This window comes from Urocitellus parryii, chromosome 1, assembly GCF_045843805.1.
Source record: "Urocitellus parryii isolate mUroPar1 chromosome 1, mUroPar1.hap1, whole genome shotgun sequence".
In the NCBI taxonomy this organism is placed as follows: domain Eukaryota; kingdom Metazoa; phylum Chordata; class Mammalia; order Rodentia; family Sciuridae; genus Urocitellus; species Urocitellus parryii.
The window spans coordinates 124180960-124205041 of NC_135531.1; the positions used below are offsets into that span (position 1 = coordinate 124180960).

At 35.8% G+C, this 24082-nt stretch overlaps 1 protein-coding gene across 2 annotated transcripts in view; it reads right to left on the reverse strand.

Moving 5' to 3' along the window:
* The window catches only part of Dcp2 (decapping mRNA 2), a 45404-nt gene extending 22721 nt beyond the window's left edge, over positions 1-22683 (reverse strand). For both annotated transcript variants that reach the window (XR_003300017.2, XM_026380347.2), the window contains exons 1-4: positions 22430-22683; positions 12023-12174; positions 8340-8467; positions 7831-7929 (exon numbers count right to left, since the gene is read on the reverse strand). Coding sequence is in view for 1 of the 2 variants with exons in the window: in XM_026380347.2 (XP_026236132.1) it covers positions 7831-7929; positions 8340-8467; positions 12023-12174; positions 22430-22482 (432 nt within the window). In the remaining variant the exon portion in view is untranslated. The remainder of the gene's footprint in view (positions 1-7830; positions 7930-8339; positions 8468-12022; positions 12175-22429) is intronic.
* Between the last annotated feature and the right edge of the window lie 1399 nt (positions 22684-24082).

The following is a 24082-nucleotide window of genomic DNA, read 5'->3' on the forward strand; positions in this document are numbered from 1 at the left end:
AAGAAATACGGATTTATTTCCATTAAAGGACATGTATAACAATGTTATACAATGAATGTCACAGCATTTATTGTGGGGAGTGGGGGATTACTGAGGATGATACTCAGGGGCACCTAACACTGAGATACATCCTTGGCCCTTTTTGTTTTATTTTGAGACAGGGTCTTGTTAAATTGCTAAGGCTGGCCTCAAACCTATAATCCTCCTGCCTCATCCTCCAGAGCTGCTGAGATTACAGGCATATGCCACAGCACCCAGGTCTACAACAGTTCTATTTATAGTAGCAAAAACTGAAATCAATGCAATGCATAAAACAAAGAACTGTGATATATATGTACATTGGAATACATAGAACAATAAAAAGAAGCAAGTACTAAATACATGCAACAAAGGGAGATCTCTTGGAATTAAATTGAGCTGAAGAAGTCAAACACAAAATACTGTTATGGTTTAGATGTGAGCTGTCCCCATTTCAGAGGAGAAATGATTGGGTTTTGACAGTCTTGGCCCAAACAGTGAATTAATCCCCTGATAGAGATTAACTTAGTGGTAACCATGGTTGGTTGGAGGGGGTGGGCACTGGGGTGTGGCTTTGGGGGTATATATTTTGTACCTGGTCAGTGGACTCTCTCTGCTTTCTGATCATGTTAGCTACTTCCATCTGCCATTCTCTTTCCGCGCTGCCATGCTCTTCTGCCATGATATCCTGCCTCAACTGGAGCCCCAAAGAATGGACCTCTGAAACCATGAGCCCCTAAATAAACTCTCCTCTACAATTGTTCTGGTCAGATTTTTTAGTCACAGCAACAACAACAACAACAACAACCAAAAAAAAGTGACTAAAACAAGTACCTACTGCAAAATTCTATCTGTATGAAGTTTAAGAGGAAGCAATGTAGAAGTCAAAACAGTGAGTCTTCAGGAAGTAAGGAATAAGTGGGTATTGAATGGGAAGGGTCAGGAAAGACTCCTCTGTGGTGCACCACTGGTGGTTTCACAAGAATATGCATATATAAAAATGATTTATCTGTTAACATTAGTGTAGTTCAGGTATTTTAGCTTCAAAACAAAAACAGTTTTAAAAATACCTCATTTATGGTTCTTAATTTTTCTTTTTAATATATTTACCAGCTTGTTATTAAGGATACAGCTGAAGAGATGCATCTAGTGAGGTATGGGAGAAAGTATGCCATTCTTCAGGAAACTCTGTTTATTCAAATACCCAGAAGCTCCAGTTTGCCTCTTTAATTCCCTTTGAGTTATCAGAAATAATTATACACAACTAGTCATGTAAAGCTGTATAATAATTAGAAACTAAACTAAAAGTAAACTGTGTAATACAAAATCCTTTGTGGGCAGAGTTCTGTGATCTTTGTGTTACAAATACTATCTAACTGAATACATCATTAATTTAAAAAACAGTACAGAAGGAAGACTAAGGCACTACTTCAGATTAAAGGAAACTGAAGAGATAAATAAATCAATTAAATGCAAATGTAATAAATGAACCTAAGTAGGATCTTGGATGGGTGAGAGGGTGGAAACTTTTAAAGGATCAAAATGAGTAATTAGTGGATTTGAATATGAAGTGTCCATTACATAACAGTACCATATCAATGTTAGATTCCTGAATTTGATAAATTACAGGGCCATTACCCCAAGAGAATTCCTTGTTCTTAAAAGTAGTTAGGAGCAAAGGGACATTAGGTATGCTATTTCCTCTTGAAGGATTCAGCAATAATAAAAACCATGCATATATTCAAAAGTAACAAAGTAAATATTGCAAAAAATTAATTAGTGGGCTGGGGATGTGGCTCAAGCAGTAGCGCGCTCGCCTGGCATCAGTGTGGCCCGGGTTCGATCCTCAGCACCACATACAAACAAAGATGTGTGTCCGCCGAAAACTAAAAAATAAATATTAAAAAATTCTCTCTCACTCTTTCTAAAAAAAAAAAAAAAAAATTAGCGAACCTATTCTTTGTATTACTCTATTTTTCTCTATATTTGAACTCTCATTATTAATGCAGTTTTTATGGAGTCACATCTTACTAACATGTTTAGACCTTTCAGTAAATTCATTTAAATATGTACTGTGTGCTTAGTAAGTCACAGGTACTATCCTAAGCACTGAACTCAGGGATGAATAAATCAAGCACTTCCCTTTAAAGAGTTCAGTCTAAAAACGAAAAACATAATTATAAATCAATGTTAATACAAAGAGGTAGGAGAAGGTTACCTAACAGCTTTGGGCAGAGTTGTCATGAATGACCTATTCTGCTGGATACACTGGAGCTAAGACTTAAAAGACAAATTGAAGTTTGCCAGGTAGATTCAAAAGAAGATATCCCATTTAAACATACAAATGGCTACAGCCAAGAATTACACAGGAAGAAGAGGTATAGGTCAACATGAAAATAGCCACCAGCACTCACACAGGGTGCTTCAAGCCCTATACAACCAAATCCAGAATAAAATGAAGGAGCCCAGAGAATTTCATCACAAAGAGAATTTCACTCCAGTACACTATTTTAAATTAAAAGCCCTTGCAGCCCACAGGACACTGAAAAAGGCCTTATTCAATATTCCCTTATCCGCCTACAAAAACAGTCCCCCAAAATAATTGCCTTCAGTCCACTTCCTGAGGTTTCATTAATTGAATTCATATTCCACAAAGGAAGATTGAGGAATGGAATCCCACCTGGAGAGGCTTTGTCACAAACTATGTTCACCTCCTTGGATCCATTAATTCTTCCAAAGAGAATCATTTTAATAAATGGTAGAGTTGTCTTGGCATATCTGTTCCTCCAAAAGATCATTCAGGTCCTCTGAAAGTCAACTGCATCTAAACCTTACAGAGTTAGTGGGTAATCACTCTATTGTGATTTCCCCCATGTACATTAAATAAATTTATATTTTTCTCCTGTTAAATCTGTTGTCAATTAATTCTAGTAAACTTTCAACGAGCAAAGGAGTTTTCCCTTCATCCCTACAAAAGCCAAAGACAAAACTTCTCCTTTATTCTATATGATAAAGACAATTTGCCTCCAAAATTACACATTTGTTCTCATCAAATATTTACCAAGAAGGCTGGGGTTGTGGCTCAGTGGTAGAGCACTTGCCTCGCATATGTGAGGCACTGGGTTCAATCTCCAGCACCACATAAAAACCAAATAAAGGTATTAAAAAAATATTTACCAAGAAAAGGTTTTAATGACTGACCTTATGTACAAATACTAAAGATTAAAAACCTAAACACCATAGATCCTGAAAATCAAAATCTATTCCTTCATTATGATACACAGTGCATTTTCCTGGAAATATGGAACAGTTTTAACTTAACAAATGTTATCAGATAGGGGCTGGGATATAGCTCAGTTGGCAGAGTGCTTGCCTTGCATGCACAAGGCCCCAGATTCAATTCCCAGCACCACACACACAAAAAAATTTATCAGATAAAAATACCCACCTAAACAAAATGTTAAAAAACGTTACCCAAACAAGCAACAGTGCAAAAAGACAATGAAATGCTCTTCCTATAATCTTTATCCTATAAGCCTACCACAAGAAAAGAAATCAGAGTTCCTCTATATAAATGCTATTAATTAATCTGTGTAAACGCAGTCAACTTCACCACAACACAAGATGTTGTTTTGCCAAATAATAAGCAAAATTATAAAATATTGAGACCACAAGTGAAGTGCCAAGTATGGTTTGCCTGTTCTCAAAAGCAATTGATGTTTTACCATAATAACAAAAATACACTTGAGGTTTTCCTAACACCTGTTTTCAACAATATCTAAAACATTATTTTCCTATTTCTGCCCTTATTCTACTTTCACTAAAACTGATCAGAAAGAACCCTATTAACAATGGTCAACCAAAAGTTAAGAGAAGATTGGGAACCACTATACATGACTGCCCTTAGCTTTTCACTGGTATTGACTCATACCTTTTTGAGAAGTTTGTTTGCCACCACTTCTTGAACATCAACCCACAAACAGAGCTCTCAAGAATGTTTCGAATTCTGCTACAGCATAACAAAACAACAGCACACTACCATATATAATGAAATACTGACATTAATAAAACTAGGAATGCTATAAAAACCCAAATAAAAACTTTACTATCAGGCTGGGGATGTACAGAATATTTGCCTAGTAGTATGCGTGAAGCTCTAGGTTAAATCTCCGGCACCACACACATAAAAAAACCCAAAACAACCAAAAAACTTTACTATCAACTTAAATAAGGATAAGCACCCTATGGTATCACTGTATACCTTAAAAGCAAGGGAAAAGTGTTTTAAGACATCAAACTAAGAGTAATAGTAGTTAGAAAACAGGACAAAAATCTCTCCCTTCATATTAATATGAGTGAAAATTTAAAAAGCGAAGTATTAATAAACTATTATGAAGAATGGGTAACAATCTGGTTTTCAACTAAGATTTAATTAATGGTCTCCTGCTTTCAGACAGTGCTTCTTCTATTATACTATAGTACCACCAAGTGGCAGAAAGACATATTACATTTCTAACTGCTAGTTGAATATTTTTCATTACTCAAAAATGGCAACTGTTATGGACTGAATTGCATCCTATCCACCCTCCCCCTGCCACCACCAAAAAAGAATTCACAGGTTGAATGTCTAACTCCCATTATGACTATAGTTAGAAGAACATAAAGGAGTCATAAAGGTTAAATAAGACACATACCAGTGTGATCCTAATTTGATAGGGCTGGTACCTTTATAAGTGGAAGACACACCAGAAGCATGTAAGCACACGACTGGGGAAAGACCATGTGAACACACAGCTAGAAAGTTACTGTCCACGAGCCAGAAGAGAGCCCCCACCAGGAACCCAATCAATTGGCACCTTGATCTTGGATTCCCAGTCTCCACAACTGATGAGAAACAAATTTCTATGGCTTAAAACACCCAACCTGTGATATTATGATTGCTCAAACAACTAAAGCACTCCACCTTAATTCCCTAAAACTTTCTCTTTATATGAAAAATGTGACAATTTAAAAATCAGGGATGAGAGCAAAACCCAAAAAACTATAGATATTAAAGTAAAATATTTTCTGCCAAGTTCCTTTACAAGAGGATATGACTGAAATGGAGCAAACTGTGTTACGTGCATCTATGAATATGTCAAAATGAACCCCACTAGTACGTATAACTATAATGTTTTTTATTAAACATTTTAAAAGAGGAAAAAAAAAGACACAGGGAAACATTTTTTTCCCTTGAAATTAAGGGACTCTGGCTCCTCAGAATGTCCGTGCTTCCCTCACAGAAAAACAAATTTCTCCAATGGGAAAAAACAAATTCATGTTCACTCAAACAAACAGGTAAATGTTAAAATATAGATAGATAGACATAGATATATTTTTAAAATAATTCCTTCTATTTTCATAAATGTTTACCCATTTATAAATTACCCTGAGTAGCAATTATATTACAGTCACCAAGTATATGGACTCTAAAGCCATTATCAAGCTTTATATTCCTGTTGTGTTGCTTACTATCAGACCTTAGGCTTGTTACTTACCTGCTTTGTTTCTCAATTTCCACATCTCTAAAATGGAAATAACAGTCTCCTGTAACACAGGTTTAGTATCTCCTTTCTGAACTGCTTACAACCAAAAGTGTTTCAGATTTTGGAGTTTTCTGGATTAAGAACACTCAACTTTTCGTTATCTTCCCTCCCAGAAGACTCGCCTTAGGTCCTATCATCCACACTCTATTGTCCCAATTCTCATGCCTTAAGAATAAAGTTTATTTATTTTCTTACAAACTCTGATGAGTTATAATTATTACTAAAATTATTACTACATGGACAGAGAAATCTTTTATCTTAGTAACCCAGAGCAGAAAATTAAGATAAACCAAAAAGAAAACTGAATGCTTCAATTGACTAGTTAACTGCTCTTCTGTCTTTCCTTAAATATCCTATTTCTACATTGTTCTGACTCTTTACAATATGGTATACAAAACTTGTTGGGAGAAGGGTGCTAGCAAGGATGCATTAAATGCCTTGGGTATGGGGCAGTTCAGTTTTGTAAGCTGAGATAATTGATTTTCCCCATGTTCATCCAAGAAGATTCAATTATAGAAATTGCACCCAGTTGAACCTAAATTTCTGTCAATTCCAATTAATGGAACCTTTCCAGAACTTGATGACTTCCTTGCTGGGTTAAGAGTAGTCTAACTACATGTACTTGACTGCAGATCAATTCCTCTAAGTAGTATATCACGGTACTTATTTTGTCCTTTCTTATGAGTAAGAGAATTACTAAGTTGGAGGATATAAAGAAACTGCTCCATTGTACCCCCATCACCTACAGAAAGCAAAGGAAAAGCTCTCAGGGGATGTGTTAACTTCCCACCTTCTCCCCAACAAGTTTTGGTTTTACAGGTTGTACATAAACCTTCACTTACTTGAATACAATCACTCTATCTATAAGCTGTAGAAATACTAACTTGCTTCAGACTGAATTTAAAATACACAGTATTTCTAATCATTCTTTTAATCCTGCTCCAAAGTAAATCCCACTAACAGTTTTTCTGTGGTAAATTAACCACTAGTAGTTTCTAAGAATTTGAACTTTTATTCCTAACAGTTATATGCAAATTTAAACTAGGCAATACACTACTACAAAACATATAAGGCAATGGCTTCTAATAAAACATGCCCCCAAATCCATATTACCATCTTTAAAAAAAAAAACCTCGAAATCACTATCACTTTAGTTTTTTTTCCTCAAGAATAATACTTCTAGTTATGAAAAACCCATGAGAGTGACTCTCTTTAATAAATTCATTTAGATGTGGCTAATAAATTCATTTGGATGTGGCACAGTGGTTGAGTGCCCCTGAGTTCAATTCCCAGTGCCAAATAAATAAATAAATAAACAGATTCATTTTACAGAGGTTAAATGACTTCCCCAAAGACTCTAGTCTATTAAGTAACAAAGCCTATACCGAAATAAAAGTCTTTCTGCTCCTCAGCCAGTCTTCTTTCAATTATATCATATTTCCTTCAGGTCAACTTCTCAAATCTTAAGGATAAATTATACTGTGATAAAGAATAAAAAACTGGGGCTAGGGCTGTAGCTCAGTGGTGAACTCTTGCTTAGCATGTGTGAGGCATTGAATTTGATTCTCAGCACCACATATAAATAATTAAAATAAAGGTCCATGAACAACTAAAAATAAATAAATGGGTAGTACACAGTACTCAAAGTATAATTAATTAATGCCAATGAATGATAATAACATTTGTTGATATTAAAGTTCAGAGACTACTATGGACTACAGCTAACTGGTAAAATAGAATTTTAAGTAAGAACAAATTTGAGATATCCATTCTAAACTTCAGGTCCTATAGACAAAGCTAGCTGGTGACAGACTTAAAAAAAAAATGGATAATTTGCAACAGGTTTTTGAGAAACAAATACAATTTCTTAGAAAACCCTGAATTGCACACTTGTCTAAAAGTTAAAATTATAAAACAAGACAAGGAATATAATAATCAAAAAGTTTTACCAGTTGCCAATCCAATTGTTAAGTCAAAGATGGAAAATATATCATCATAAAGAAAGAAGCAAAAGAGATAAGTTTAAAAATAAACAATGAAAGAAAATGGAAACACATGAGAACAACAGAGAGATGCAGACAAAACAACTGCTGGTTACATCAAAAGTTAACTCATGTACTCAAGTTTTGGACAGAGTATTAAGACTGTCCAAGAATATCTCTAACAAAGCTTAAAAACATTTGGAAACTAAGAGCCAAATTTACTGTTTCAAACTTCAATAACTTACCTCTCTAGCAGCACAATCATGAGGAGCTTCTTCTTTATTTACTTTTCCTTTTGGAAATCCCCAGCCTGATTTTGCTAAGTACCCCTGAACCAGTAGTACCTACAATACAAGCAGAAATAAAAATCAAACTTACTCCCCCTTTTCTATGCTCTTTTCTAAAATCAAAGGTGATTTTCTATTAGCACCAATAATTTCATGTAGCATTTCATTTGGTATAGGTATCTTCCATGAGTCTAAATGTACTACTATTAGTGCAAAGGAAAGCATTGTATTTAAAAATATTTTTTTCAAAAATGAAATAACAATGTTCACTATGCTATAACTGCAGTAAATATAAAATCTTAAAATACAGAATGTAGATAAAACATGGAAAATTTGGCCTTTCAAGTACTAAACATCTAAGATTCATTCATTCTTAATTCAGAATACTATATAACAAATGTTAATAGGCTAAAAACTGACAGTTGATGACCATTTCACTAAAAAAATCTTATTTTTATTACACTCACATTTTCAAGTGTCTCATCAAGAATAATTGCACCATATGTTGGTACTCCCATTTTATATTCCTTCCATTCATCCAAAATTTTTTCCACATCTTCACCTTGAGGCAGCAAAAATGGACAATGATTGAAGAGTATAAATAAGTGTTAAGGAAGCTACTTCCTCCCTTAATACAGCTTGAGAAATTATTTACAGAAAGAGACCTATTTAAGTCAACTGTGTATTTTATATGAAATTACTCAAACCTTCACTTTAACCCTTTTTTCCACATTTGTTTTCTCTTGAACAAATCACTGTTAATATCTCCATTTAGCCTAGAAAAAGTAAATTTTGAATACTTAAGAGTCCCAGATCCCTGAGTTAACACAAATGAACTTGGAATCCACATCTCAAATATTTATCACATCAGAGTCAACAGACTCTGAAACTGATAGCAAGAAGCAGAAGCACAAGTACATTGCTAAAAGGAAGCAAGTACATGCACACTGCTAAAAGGAAGAAAGAGAAGGAAAAAATAAAGCAGTCAATTCTAAAAAGTAGAACTAGGATGTACACACTAATTTCTACTTTTCTATTTCTTAAACATATATATGTATTGATTTTATAATGAGAAATCATTTTAAAGATTTAGATTTACTAAGTATTATAGAGGAAGGTAAATCTGGGTATTAAGGAATGTATAGCAAGTTTCAAAAGAAACTTTGTATTAAGCTATCCTAAAATTGGACAATGTAAAGTACTAGGGGGAAAAAAGATCCAAAACCCCAAACCATGAAATGGTATGCTCAGCTTTCTGATATTCTGTGCCTTCAAAAGTACTAGGGGGAAAAAAGATCCAAAACCCCAAACCATGAAATGGTATGCTCAGCTTTCTGATATTCTGTGCCTTCAAAAACCTCATCACTGTGATCCTCTTAATTACAAAAAGTGTGGTGAAAATTATAATTTATATTTAAGGATTCCCAAACCCTCTGTAAAAACTTGTTTTCTCTGTATTTTCAATTTAATGTTAATATAAGACATATAATATGAGCATATTTTCAATTATTCACAAGGCCACATATATGAAATACTAGCACTTAATTTCAGAGACCATACTTGTACTAGAACTACTTAAACTTACTGTGGGTTACTAAAAACAGAAGAAACTTAATATATATGCATTAGGATATAGAGAAAAGCCCAAATTGTACACTTGCATTAGGGTCAAAAGATATCAACATAACACAGGAATTTTTGTAACAGACTAAGAAAAGGTAGTAGAATTGGTAGTATAAGAAATGTCAAACTCAAAAGAACCTTTAAGTAAGCATGTTAACATTAAACAAGATGTTTGGGCAAACATATAACATTAAATTCATTTAATTAAACTGGAATTTTATGAGTCCTACAATTTTGTATTGTAAAATATGTCCTGGCTTTATAGCTCTAACAAGAACCAAAAACGCCTTTGGCAAATCCCAAAGTCAACTATCTATGATAACACCAAAATGAAAAGATGGGCACAAAGCTAATCTCAATAAAATTATTCCCTTCTCTTGGGGAAGAAAAAAAAAGATGAAAATTTGGATATAACATTAACCATCCCACAACACCTGTGGTTCCAGAGGGGCTTTCTAAGATTCTGAAAGGTATTTCCCAATAAAGGTCCTACTTTACATGTGTAGTAAAAGTCCTTATTTATGTATTACAAAGTCATCACAGATTTTTAAAAAATCTAACCAAAGCATAAATTTTGAATGATATTTTTTCCATTTTAAACTTAACCATAGAGAAACTAATGTAAAAAGACCCTAATAACATAGATAACTTGCAGTGGTTATCTATAAGGAGGATACATATCCAGTTTTGTTGTTTTCTTTTCCTTTTCTCTATGCTGTTACTAGTACTTTTAAGGTACAACCATCTCCCCACAAGATGAAACTTCCATCATAAAAATTATCTAACTTTTCTATCCATTAAATTTATTTAAAAAGAAAAACAAACTGGATGTAGTTGCACAAGCCTAGAGTCCCAGCTGTTGTGGAGGCTGAGAAGGATCATTTGAGAGCAGGAATCTGGAGACAGCAAGGTCCTGACTCAAAAAAAAAAAAAAAAAAGAAAAAGAAAAAAGGGATAAAAATATTAAATGAGAAATTAACCAACTAAATTTGGAAACTATGTGCTTCATTTTTCAATTTTTCCCTATTCCAACACCCTCACAAAGAAACAAATTGACTGAACCAACTGACTACTATTCAAAATGCATTTGCCAATTACAGTTAAAAAGTATTTGCTAAAGATAGAGAACAGATCAGCAGCTGCCAGGATGTGAATGAATGGCATGGGGAGGGAAGAAGGGAATAAATTGGCTTTTTCCACCATAGGGTGATAAAAATGCTCTGGAATTAGATAACAATGATCATTCCACATATCTATGACATACTAAGAACAACTAACTGTACACTTTTAAAAAAGCAAATTCTGTTATGTAAATGATAATTTTTAAAAAGTCAAAAGCTAAAACAGAATGTTAATAACACCAACACTGAGAGACCCTTAGCTAAAGTAATCCCAGTCCCTTAGTATCAGCCATTTCTAATCACATCACTCTTCCACCATCTTTGTAGTACTCATAAAAACACCTTATTTATGGGTTTACTTGCTTATGGTCTAAATGTCCCTTCCACCCTTAACTAAACACAACCTTCATGAAATCAAGAAGAAAAAAAGAAAGAAAATTATCTGTTAAGTTGTTGCCCAAGTCCATAATGAACAAGTAATAAAAAGACATCAATCTTCCCATAAATCTTTTACCCTCCTCATATTTAAAAAAGAGTACTTCAATTCAACCATGATAGCAGAAATTTGTATCATTTTTATTTGATAATACATTTAATTTGAAAAAGCTTAGAACATGCCATAATTGATAACCATCATTTCTAATTTTTTATTAAAATTCTTGACAATTGATTTCCTTAAATCACAAACCAAATTATTTTGAGTCTTACATATTCATTACTGGACTAACCAGTACTTTGAAGAGAAGGACAGAGGGAAGTTAGACTGATGAAAGAATTCAAGCATCTTAAATATCCACACCACTGAGTGCTTATTGAAGAAAAGCCATAAGATTATGACCAATCCACAGAAGAGCAAACAGAGGTACAGAAGAGTCCCAAAATTTGCCCAAATATACACAGCTGGTTAACAGGAAAGACAGGATACTAACAGAGGGAACATGGCTGCAGAACTCATGATTATTAACTTGTATGGCACATAGTAAATATTCAGTAATTATTTAAGAAATTTCTAAATAAATTGGAAAAGTCATCTCTTTAAAGATTACCTAGTTAAATGATACAGTCAGAATCAGGTAAAAACAGATCAATTATAAAAATAGGCCATTTACAAAAAAGCCAAAATTTATTTCCAATCAATGTACATTAAGGAGTCCTAATGTAGAAATAAGACTACTAAATTATGTCATACACACACACAAAAAACTTTTTTTGGCAACCCAGGGCCTCAATGATGCTAGGCAAGCCTTCTGCCACACAGCTACATCCCTAGGTATATTTGACAATATTTACAAGTCAAGGATATATTATCCAGTAAGTTAAAAGTCTCAAAGACAAGCAAAAGGAAATTTGTGCTGAAATATTTTATTAACAAGAATGAAAGACAGTCATATTAATGAAAAGGATATCAGCTTTTGCAAAGTCTCTTATCCCACACTGAGGTAATCCTGGTGTGTTCTGCATGTAGAAATCCAAGTAAAACCAATGGGCAAGTTCAATCTGAAAACACACTCGGATTGCATTGTCTCTTTCCTCGCTGGGAATATGCAAAATAAATCGGCTGTCAAAAACAAAACACAAAAAAAAATTACATTTACAAACTATAACAATTTATTTTAAACTATTTAATTGCTTCACCCCTGACCCACCAACTTAGAAAAGAGACCAAGAGCAGTCCTGTTCAAGGAAGCAAACAATATCTGGAAGAAATTACCATGGGGAAGATAAGTCTTAAAAAGGGAGACAAAGAGGAAGGAGATATCATAGGTAACTCACAAATTTAAGAGTTTATATATCTTCTGTTTACAAGATAGAAATCAACTTAAGAGCTATCGACAAATTAAAGTGAGCAAAGAAACAACTTTTACGATTTCCTCCCATATCTATGTAACATTTCCAAGAATATATGCAAATATATTCATATAATTCACTAAAAAGTATGTTTCATTATCTGTTTAATCTTCGCATGAAAACTAAAGGTCTTTTAAGAACCTTCCTTTCCAATTACAAAAGCTATTTTGATTATAAAATGGTAAGGCCAATCTCCATTGATTTTTCTGTCTTTCCTCTGCCTGGCTGTTCCCAGATATGGGCAGTTCTATGAGGTATATATACAGCATGGTTTTCTAGCCTAAAACCAAAAAGGGGAGCCAGGGAGCCCCAGGGAAAGCAAAAGTACTAGGGAGATAGCACTAGAGATAGTAGAGGGACAACAGCTCTAGAAAATGACCACTTAAAATTATTTATGAACTCTGGGGTTCAACCCTGATCTGTGCATGCTCAGATTAGAATATAAATAGTCCATTACAATTGTGGAAAACTGAACTATAAAAACAGACCACTGTTGGGCTGGGGATGTGGCTCAGGCGGCGCTCGCCTGGCATGCGTGCGGCCTGGGTTCAATCCTCAGCACCACATACAAACAAAGATGTTGTGTCCGCCGAAAAAACTGAAAAATAAATATTAAAAAATTCTCTCTCCCTCCCTCCCTCTCTCTCTTTCAAAAAAAAAAGCAATGTGTCTATTTTCTTAGTTTGGGACATTTTCTATTGATTTCAATTATAGAAAACGAAGGATTAACTATTCTCACACTTCACACTCTTTCTCATCTTTCCATTCTTCCAACAAAATTATATCACAGTTTTGGTTAGTTTCTCATTGTTGGCACAACATTCTAAAGAAGGTAATTCTATTAAAGGGGGCTGCCCTGTGTGCTGTAGGATGGTCAGCAGCATCTGTAGCCTCTATCCTTTAGATCTTTTAAAAAAAAATATATTTATTTTTTAATTGTAGTTGAACACAACATCTTTATTTTTTTTTATGTGGTGCTGAGGATTAAACCCAGGGCCTAGCACATGCTAGGTGAGCGCTCTACCGCTGAGCCACAACCCCAGCCCCTATCCTTTTAGATCTCAACAGAACTACCTGCCATGTTATGACAATCAAAAATATCTCCAAATACTACCAAGTGTTTCCTGAGAGGAACAAAATCACTCCCAGTTTATGATTACCGAGCTAGATGTGTTAAATAAAAATTACAGTACGATACTGGTTTGGACTAAGCTCTTACAGTAAACCCCAAATGGACAAGTTAAATTTCAAAAAGAAGTCAAGACAACTCAATTATTACCCGACCTTCCAAAAAGTTAGGAGATAATAACCGATTTCCCAAGGGCCGAAGTCAATGACAATGAAACCAGATGAAAATGAAGTCCCCTTTGCTTTAATTCTTACAAAACAAAAAAACTGACATTAAGCTATCAATTATTTTTCTATTGTTCTATGTCCCTCTCCCTGCCTTATAAAGAAAGTAACGTCCATAGGGCAAGTCCACTCTATTCTTTGTCTCCAGCCCTCTTCTGACTATAAACCAATCTCTTCTGCTCAGCTTACTGGAATACTTCCGATGCTTTATAGAAGTAAGTGTTGCCCAATTCTAGACAAGACCTTTAAAATTTGTTGCCACCTTATCTTTTGACAGAGGAGCATTCTGTTTACATATGACTGTAAATGCAATTAACAACTAAATCATGTGGTAAACTGTGAAACTGTGATTACTTTATTTCTTGCACAATCTCCTACTTGCCCCATGATTAAAAATTGTTGCCTTTGCTTTTATTTTCTCTGTAAAGTACCTGTCACTAATTTAACATTCTACTAGTTTTCCCAACTTTTCCCTCAAGATGTCAATTCAGATCCATGTTTACCCTTAAAGACTGCCCTTAAATATTGTGATATATTCCAATTAATGACATTTACCTTCTACTTCTGGTACATATCTGTCATACTGTCCTTTCATTACCCAGTGCAACTGCTGCACATCCTGGCTTGCCTCTCTTCACTAACTATGCTTATCTTTGAGAACAGGACACCTAGCGGTAAGAAGCTCCTTTCTTGATTGTCAGCAGAAATAGTCCAGGTCCACTATGGCCACCTAAATGACTGCTTATAGGTTCCTTTTTTGGCTTTAGCACACAGATCAGAAAAAGGTCTCTTTGGGGGATCTCCCTCTTGAGAAGGGCCAATAGATCTGATAGTTTATACTTTCGCTAGCATCCACCAGTTCCGTATTTCTTCATCCTGTAGTAGATATCCTTGTCTTCCTCCTCTTCAATTAACCTTGTTTTCATACTCCCATACATTCTGAAAGAAGAATGCAGGGAAGATAAGTATTGAGACACTGCACTTCTGAAAATATCTTTATCCTCACACTGATCCTTTCCCCCACTCAGTGTGGATGCTTCTAGAGATCTTCCTTCTGTCCTGGTGTTCTGAAGTTTTCCAGTGTCTCTCTCTCTCCGCACTTTTTTAAAATCCACTCCACTGTACAGCCACTCAATGGCCTATTCATTTGCAAATTCATACCTGAAAGACCTCATGGACCAATTCTCTAATGATTGTTTCTTCTCATACTCCCTGTCTCTGATCTTTGCCCCTCTACTTTCTGGGAAACTTCTTTATCTTTCAAGTCATTTACTGTGGATTTTCCCCCCCCTGCTCTCACATTTTTAGTTTCCAAAAGTTTATTTTAATTTTTAAGGTATAATTTTATAGCGTATGGGGTTTTTATTTCATGGTTATAGAAAACTGTCACTCTCAGGGGATCAATGTAGTTTTAAGTTTTCTTTGATTTGCATAATCTGATTCTTCCCAATAACTTTTCTGTTAGTTTTAAGCCACTCTTTTCTGAAGAAGTGTATTTCAGATACTCATATCTGGGACACACAACAGAGCTATTTAGGAAGATTGTCAAATTATGAGGCACAACTGAAGAAATACAGGCTAAGCTGTTTAACTGGAAATCCCACTAATGTCACTATCTTTAGGTCTCCTCTGAAGTTAGATTGCCTGGAGAAGACTCTTCCCTATTTTGGAGATGAACAGGAAAAGAGAGCCGTGAATTTTCAGCATTGAAGATATATAAATTCATTTCTTTAATTTTTCAGTATTCTCTTATACTGGAATAGACCTGACACTACTATAACAGTTTCTCATACAGATATTTCAAATCTGCTAAGTCACTGTGATACTATGAGATATATATTTGGTCTTAGCCCCCTTTCCTGGTATGTAACTCCTAAATTTCTTAGAAAACAACAGTGTTAAAAGTCCTCTTATGCTAATGAGTTTAATCATGGCTGTGAGTTCCTGGATAGCTTCAGGATGGTGATTGGCATGGAAGAACCAAGCCTGTGATTGGAAGGCTCAAACTTTCAGTCCCAACCCCAAGTGAGGGAGGGGAGGCCTGAAGGTACTGTCACTCACCAAAGGTCAATTATATAATCAATCATGCCTAAGTAATGAAACTGCCACAAAAATCTAGGAGTATTGGGGGCAGGGGGTGGGGGTGGGGGGGTTGAAAAGCTGAACACATGGAAGTTCCTGGAGAGTGACAGAGAGGGCATGGGAGCTTGGAGCCCCTTCCGACACAACCTCTCCTCATACATCTCTTCATCTGCATCCTTTGTAACACAAGGAGTGGGTCGAGGGAACCATTAATTTGTAGCCCATCCAGCGATAGTTCCAGAAGTCTGGACTCTCACTGATCTTGTGAGACTGAGCTCTCAACCTGTAGAATATGACAATACCTTCAAATACATAATGTTTGAACTGGATTGAATTAGGACACCCAGGTACCATCCACTGAAGAACTGCTTGCTTGTTTAGTGTATGGGGAAAACACACACACAATGGTCACAGAGGTGCTATGTTTACAGAGTATAGGGAAAAGTTTATCCTCACCCCCATTCTCACAATCAAGTATCTCCTTCTGTTCTATAATTTCCAAATTTTGTTGGCTCACCACTTCACCCATTCTTTCCTTTCTTATGTTCATGCATTTATTTTTTTTTAATAAAACGTCTTCAGTGAAGATGTTTACATTCATTTTTAACTAGAAATCCCATTTCAAACAAATTGCTAGGACATTAGGCACACAATACAACATTATAAAAGAATGCCTAAGTAAGGAAAAAAAGCCCACCTTATCCTACCCCAACACAGGGAAGCCTCAAGTGAAGGAAGTAAGCTGGTGGATGGGAATAAGGAATAGGTCTAAAATCAAATGAAACTGTATAGAGTCTGTTTATGAAACTCAAGAATGTCCACTAGGTTTTCACTCCTTTACCAGTCAGGGGTTTCCTGTACAAGAATAAGAAAAGGAGAATAATAACTAAGGGTTCTTCTATTAATTCAAGCAGATAGCTTTGGGTGTTGGATCCTAAGCAAAGCTTCCACAGACTGCTTTCTGAACGGCCCTAAGTTTATGAGCAAAGTCCCTATCACTCACATAAAGAAAAAAACTATCAATAATAAGCCCCTCTACTATCCCATCCCAAATACAAAAAAAGGCAACCAAGAATCACTCAACATCTAAAGAAAACCTGGAAAAAAAAATTAAACGTAAAAAAAAAAAAAAAGACCCTGAAGAAAAAAATTCAGGAATTAGAAAATAAAGACGAAAGGTCAAAGGAAGAATTAATTAATGCCCTCAAAGAGAGTCAAAGAGCCCTTTGGAGCAAATGTATTTTTCACTTAAAACACACACACACACACACACACACACACTGAACACGAGCCCTTAGAAATTAACAATATCATTACTAAAATATACTCAACAAAAGCCTTGTAAGACAGTGTTGAGGATATTTCTTTAAGCCTGACTACTAGAAATATTAAAAGACCTTAAAACACCAAGGAACTTCATCCAGTATCTGGAAGGGTCCTTAGTCATACAAGGACTTAAAAAGTTTACTCCCCCTTAACTTATCCCTTCAAAAGAAATTAATATATGCACCAGGAAAGCAAGAATAAAAATCTAGAAAGAATAAAACATGAGATTCAAGAAAGAATAAATACAACCTGAGAGTTGTGAAACTGAATTCAACTAAGTTGTTTGGGCAGTCTAAGGAGCTTCTAATCCAGATTGGACTGGGAAAGTGGAGATTTCCAAGAAAGCAGTGTATAGGAAAAAAGAATTCTGTAGAATAGTAAGACTGAGGGTTTAACAAGAAGCAGATGAGAAGTGGGGAGGCTAGAAAACTATTGAAATGTTGGGGAAAAGGGTAGATGTGTAAGAAAAACAGTCTAAATGTGAAACGAAAAAAAAATTTTTTAACAGAACACCAATCTTAAAAAGGAATTAAGAGGTCAGGAAAGTGTGTGTTGCTCAAAAACACATCTAAAAAGTTAAATTATTATGACCTTATGACCAATTAGTAGACTTTAAGAAAAAAAAAGAATCCATTTGAACACTCTCTCCTTCAAGAAACTTTCAAAGACTCTATTGGCCACATGGGAACAAAATCTTAACCACTATAGACCTGCCTTTACTGTTAAGAACAGGTACCTGGTTATACTGTATAACAAATGCTACTAATATTGTTCTGTTTTTACATTCAACAATAATAAAAAAGTAAAATAGACTTTGGAAGGTTATAATATGGAATAGAAGTACCAATGTTAATTTGCAAGTTCATTTGGACAGAAATTGGAGAAATGATTAAGAAATGTAAAAGAGGGAGTATTAATTGCCTCACCCGATCAAACAGAGACTCAAGAGATTTTCTATGTTCAACAGAAATATAATTTTAAGTATATAAGAGTGTCAAAAGTAAACAACAGAATAGCTTAAAATTGTAATAAAAATACAATATGCTGGAGATAGGATGAGGTCAATAGTAGATGTGGTAAACTAAACCCTCACCTAATATCCACCAAGGTAAACTAAAACCTTATGTTAATATCCAAAGTTAATATAACAAAAAACTGGCACAAGTATATTTTAAAATATTGATGTATCCACCAGAAGCATTCAACCCAAAAGTAAAAGTCAATGCTTCTAGAAAGAACAGAAATAGAAAGGGGTAGGACAAGAAACTGTTGCTTTTCATTTATAAATACAACTGTACTGATTTTTAAAAACCATACACATGATTACATCTTTTTCATAGCTGAAAGCTTACATCATTAAGTTTGTAAGAAAAAGAAAATTTTGATACACGAAAATTACACATATTTAATGCTTTCATTTTGCAAATACTGTTGATCTGTTTTAAAGATTTAAAAGTGTATGCATATGTACGTATATGTATATAATATTAGGGGAAATAATATGCCTTCCACAATTTATTATAGAAAAGCTATCTCTCAAGATGTTATCATCAATTTTCCTATAGAAACAGTAGTATGAGGATTGCGATTAGCTAGAAGAAAAGTTTCAGAATTCAACACTAAAATGGCTAACTAATTAACCTATGCTATCTCCAAAATAATGGCAACATTAGTTTCCCTTTTAACAGAAGACTGGCCTTGCCGTCTAATTTTAAAGGGGCTTTTAAAAAAAAATTCCAGCCAGGCAAGGTGGCACATGCCTATAATCCCAGTAGCTTGGGAAGCTGAGGCAGAAGAATCTTAAGTTCAAAGTCAGCTTCAGCAACTTAACAAGGCCCTCAGCAACTTAGTGAAACCCTGTCTCAAAATAAAAGATAAATAAAAACGGGCTAAGAATGTGGTTCAATGGTTAAGTAAGCAACATTGGGTTCATTAGCTGGTACAAAAAATAAAAATAATAATTCAAGAATTTTTTTCAAAAGGAAACAACTTATCAAACTCCAGTTTTCATTTTTAAAACATGCTTTTCAATTCTTTATAAGCAGTTTTAATTCTAGTTTATGTGGTATTAAAAACTATTTGACTTGTTTTTTGTATTTGACTTTAAAATGTCAAAAATCATGGTGTATCAAAGGCAAGTATCAATCATAAAATGCTGATTTATTTTACCTTTATATATACTTATAATTATAAGGTGATTTTTGCCCCTAGAACATTTTAAGAGGAGTCTTCTCTTCCTTTCCTCTAACTCCACTCCACTCAGAAATAAACCAAAAATTACAGCGTAGTAGAAATTCTTTTCAGATATTTCCTGTGTATACAAATACACACACACACACATTCTTAAAATTTTGTTTTAAGCAAAGGCATTTAATTACTAAAAAGTATTACACTCAATGGTATGATATGTATGTCTTCCACCATACAAACACACTCCTTCAGTTTACTATTTAGTAATTGCTTTAGGAATCTGTAATGGCTGCACAGTATTCCAGTAAATGAAATGCTGCAATTAAGGTATCTGAAAGATAACATTCCATATCTTATGTTGTAAGCAGACTAATGGTTACATGATCACATTTTGAAATTTTAAGTTTCCTCTACTTTTTTTTACATTAAAATCAACTTCCAAATTTCACATTTCTCCAAAATTTATTAATATGTGGCAATGGCTACAGTAGGCAAGATTCTCAGGAGAATGTCATCAAAATAAATAATAAATTGCAAAAAAAGACTCTAATGCTAAGGAACAGAATGGGGTTTGAATTTATAATTCAGGAGGTATCTAAGAACTGGGCATGGTCCATCCCAGCGACTCTAAAAGCTAAGAAGGAGGATTGCAAGTTCAAAGCCAGCCTCAGCAACTTAGGCCAAAAGCAACTTAGTAAGAGCTGGGGTTATGGCTCTGTGGTAGAACGCTTGCCTAGCATGTGTGAGACACTAGGTTTGATCCTCTGCAACACATACAAATAAGTAAACAAACTAAAGCCATATATATAAATATATTTATATATTTATTTATATTTATATATATGGCAACTTAGTAAGATTGTCTCAAAAAATAAAAAGGACTGAGGATGTGGCTCATGGTTAAATGCACCAAGTTTAATTCTTGATTCCAAAAAGGAAACAAACAAAAAAAAGCCCAGAAAAATTTTAAATTCTAAGTGTAAATTTATTTTAAAACCACAATCAAAAGTTTGAATTATTAACATAAAAACATCTTCAAATTCATCAACAAAGGTATAAATACTAACTTTCAAAAGCATTTCAAAAAGCATTATTTTTAAAACCTGAAATATTAAGAAATGGCCATTTGGTTTTGTCACTAGTTTATAGACTAGTTAGCCCTAATTTTTTGTTAATATATTACATTTTTATTTATATATCCAAACAGTAATTGTTTTTTTAAAAAAACTTTTTTTAATTAAAACCATTCCAAAGAGTTGTATAAGAAAATAGCTTAAATACATTCACTGGAAAATCAACTATCTGTATTTAACACTTGAGGGATATTTAACCTTCTATTTACAAAACACATTTATTCTGTGAACAGGTTCCATACATAGAATCATAGTGACCTATCACTTCTTTAAATGATTTAATCCCACGTAATGGCCATATGAACCGCAATACTGGTAGGAAGACTAGTTTAGATGCCTAACTAAATCAACTTTTACCTCTATTAACCCACATACAATTAACTGCTCACCTTTCCAAATACTCTTCTCTAATTTTTTTCTATCTGTAAAATGAACATCCTTTAAAAAATCTTGGTAACATGAAGAAAATGAAGATCACAATCCTATTATCTCACTTTTGATTCATGATCTTCTGGGCACTTCTCCTCATAGAAATAAATGTACCAAATTCTCTTACCAAATTTGGGATCATAGAAAGCATTTTTTTTTTAACTTTTAAAGGTCATCTGCATCTATCATATTTCAAAAAATATAAATCTTCCATCACATGACATTCTTATTAGTTGCAAATTAGTTTACTTACTCTTCACGTATACTTTTGTGAAGTGCAAAATGTTGGACTTGGTACGGGAAAAAAGCACAGGTACTATTGGAAAAAGAAAAGGCACAGGTTTCAAATCTTGATTTTCTGAATTAAGATGAATGTGACCGTGTTTAAATTACCAAGTCTCTGCATGTTTGGAAAACAAATGGAAAATTACTTCACCTATCAAAAAAGGGTTATTTCGAGAATTAAATAAAATGATAAATGTGAAGGGAGCATCCAATACCTAGCACAGCAGAAACTCCACAAACTTTCCTTGGCATTTAAAAAAAAAAATTAGCGTGAATGCGACACCACTGAGTCTGACCTTTAAACACAAGTACAATAATTAAAAGTACATAAGTGTTTACCAGAGCTTTTACTCACTCGTAATCCAAATGACTTCACAATCCACATCTCTGGACGACAACTCGCTTAACTACCATAAAATTTTACTTCAAAGAAGTATTTTAAGTACATTTTACACGTGTTTGGTTATCCGAAACCACAGCTGACAAGAAAGAATGCACAAAATTTCTCCTGGGAAAGTGTACGTACCCCGAGTTAAAACCCTGCGAATGAGAATTTCCTTTCAAGTAAGATAATTAAGGGATGAAAAGAAAAGCAGCTCTCGACTTTTCCCCCTCTCCCTCTCGAAGATTTTTAAGTCCTGGGAAAGAGAGAATAAGAAATTATTTTTAGGAATGTATAGAGAATGCCACGGACATAGACGAATATGCAGAAGAAAGGTTTTTAAGTTTCAAAACTGCTCCTTGCCATGGGTCCAGGTACCAGAGACCCTACGACCCAACAATACACTGGGGGCTTCCTACAGATTCAGAAAATGGGACGGAGGGAGGAGAAACGGTGTGTGAAAGTCAGCAACCAAAAGAGAGAGACAGAAATGGGCCGAAAATATGCTAAAGAAAACTCTGGTTCTGGACGAGCGGCTTCAACTGCGAGAAAGCGAAACCCGTGCGGATACTGAGAAAACCAGACACTGCGTGCTCAGCGCGGGAGGATGGGGGCCGTGAGAAACAGGGAGGCTGCGGCAGAAACGGAGAGGGGGCGGTGGCGGGGAAGAGTCGGCGGTGGAGAGCTGACGGCGGCGGGAGAGGAAAGCGAGGACCTTCAAGCGGGCGCGCGGAGGACGCCCGGGGGTTGGCGACCCTGAGAAGAAACCCGCAGCAGCGCAGTACCTGCAGAGATCGTCCAGGACGCTGCCAGGAATCTCCACCCGTTTGGTCTCCATGATGAGGACCCACAGCAGGAGCAGTGCATCCCGGCTCCGCGCGGCCGGGGACCAAGGGTACAGAAAAGAGGCTCCGGCTAGCCGGAGAGCGGGCTGCGGTGGCGGCAGCGGCTGCAGCTCCGACGAAAGCCAAGGGGGAAGAAGCGGGACCCGTTCACTTCCGTCCCGCTTCCTCAGCCCAGGACCCCGAGGCTGGGCCGAGGCGCGGGGCGGAGCCCCGACAGTCACGCCCCTGCCCTGCTTAAAAGGCCCAATGGGAAGCTAAAGGATTGGGAGTCTGAGAACGCTAAGCCAATGAGACGTCTGTTTATTGGTCCGTCATCTCCAATCCTTTTTCATGATGCTCAGTTCCTGCTCGGAAAACCAACTTCCCGCCGCCTTCGACTGAGCGCCAGGACGGGTAGGCGCATGCGTATCAGGCCTCTTTTGCACCGCCTGGAAGTTTAGAAAGCTAGGGTCTTCCATGCCCACATCGAGACCAACATCCGGGACTTCGGCGTGGTCTCATTGACTTTTCCGTGACTCGTTCACCACGCGAGGCAACCCCGAGAATCCGATAAGCACTAACATGTATTCAAGTATTCACCAAATAGCCTGCGCACTCACTCACCACCGCCCCCCCATTTCTCCAGGCACTGGTTGTGCCTTTTACTATAATTTTATTTTTGTTTTTTGGGGGTACTGGGGATTGAAACTGGGGGCGCTTAACCACCTAACCACCTCTCCACCTCTCCAGGGTCTGGCAAAACTGTTTAGAGCCTCACTAAATTACTGAGGCTGGCCTTAAACTTGGGCAATCCTCCTGCCTCAGCCACCAGAGCCACTGGAATTAGTGGCGTGCACCGTGCCCATAAAGAGTATGCAGTTTTTAATGTGCTTCACCTCTCTTTTATCCTCAGACACCTGGTCCCAAATATGAAGAAAAGGACTTTATCCCACTACTTGACACCCAGTGAGATCTCAGGAAACACTGAACCTGAACATGGGCTTTGCATTCTACCAATTACACACACCACTGTAATTGGCTTGTCCTCATTCATTTCTCATCTTAGTTGAGTCCAAATTCATTCGTGATCTTTGGCGAAACTGGATCCATCTGTTCTTATATCAGATTCACAGCTCCCACCAACCCCCACCACACACACCGGCTCTATCAGGAGTTTAGTCTGTTCTACCATTTAATATCTCATGTTTTCTCCTAATTTCGGTCAAATTCATTATATCTAGGTTTGCATAATTTCTTCACACTCCTGTGAGAGCAGCGTGCCAGTGCCTCCGCTCACATTCCTGTGTAACTGCCTAAATTGTGTGTGTTTTATTGAGATGAACTGCTTACTGTGTTTTCAGCTTCCTTTCACCCTCTCATCAGCTGCTGATGTGTGAAATCTCTTATATCCCATAGCGATATAAAAGTCTGGCACCAGGGCTGGGGTTGTGGCTCAGTGGTAGAGCGCTTGGCTTGCATGTGTGAGGCACTGGGTTTGCTTCTTAGCACCGCATATAAATAAAGGTCCGTTGACAAATAAAATATATTAAAAAAAAAAAAGACTGGCACCATCTATCTTACTCTCCAGTTTTCCAACTTTGTCTTTTTGCTCTT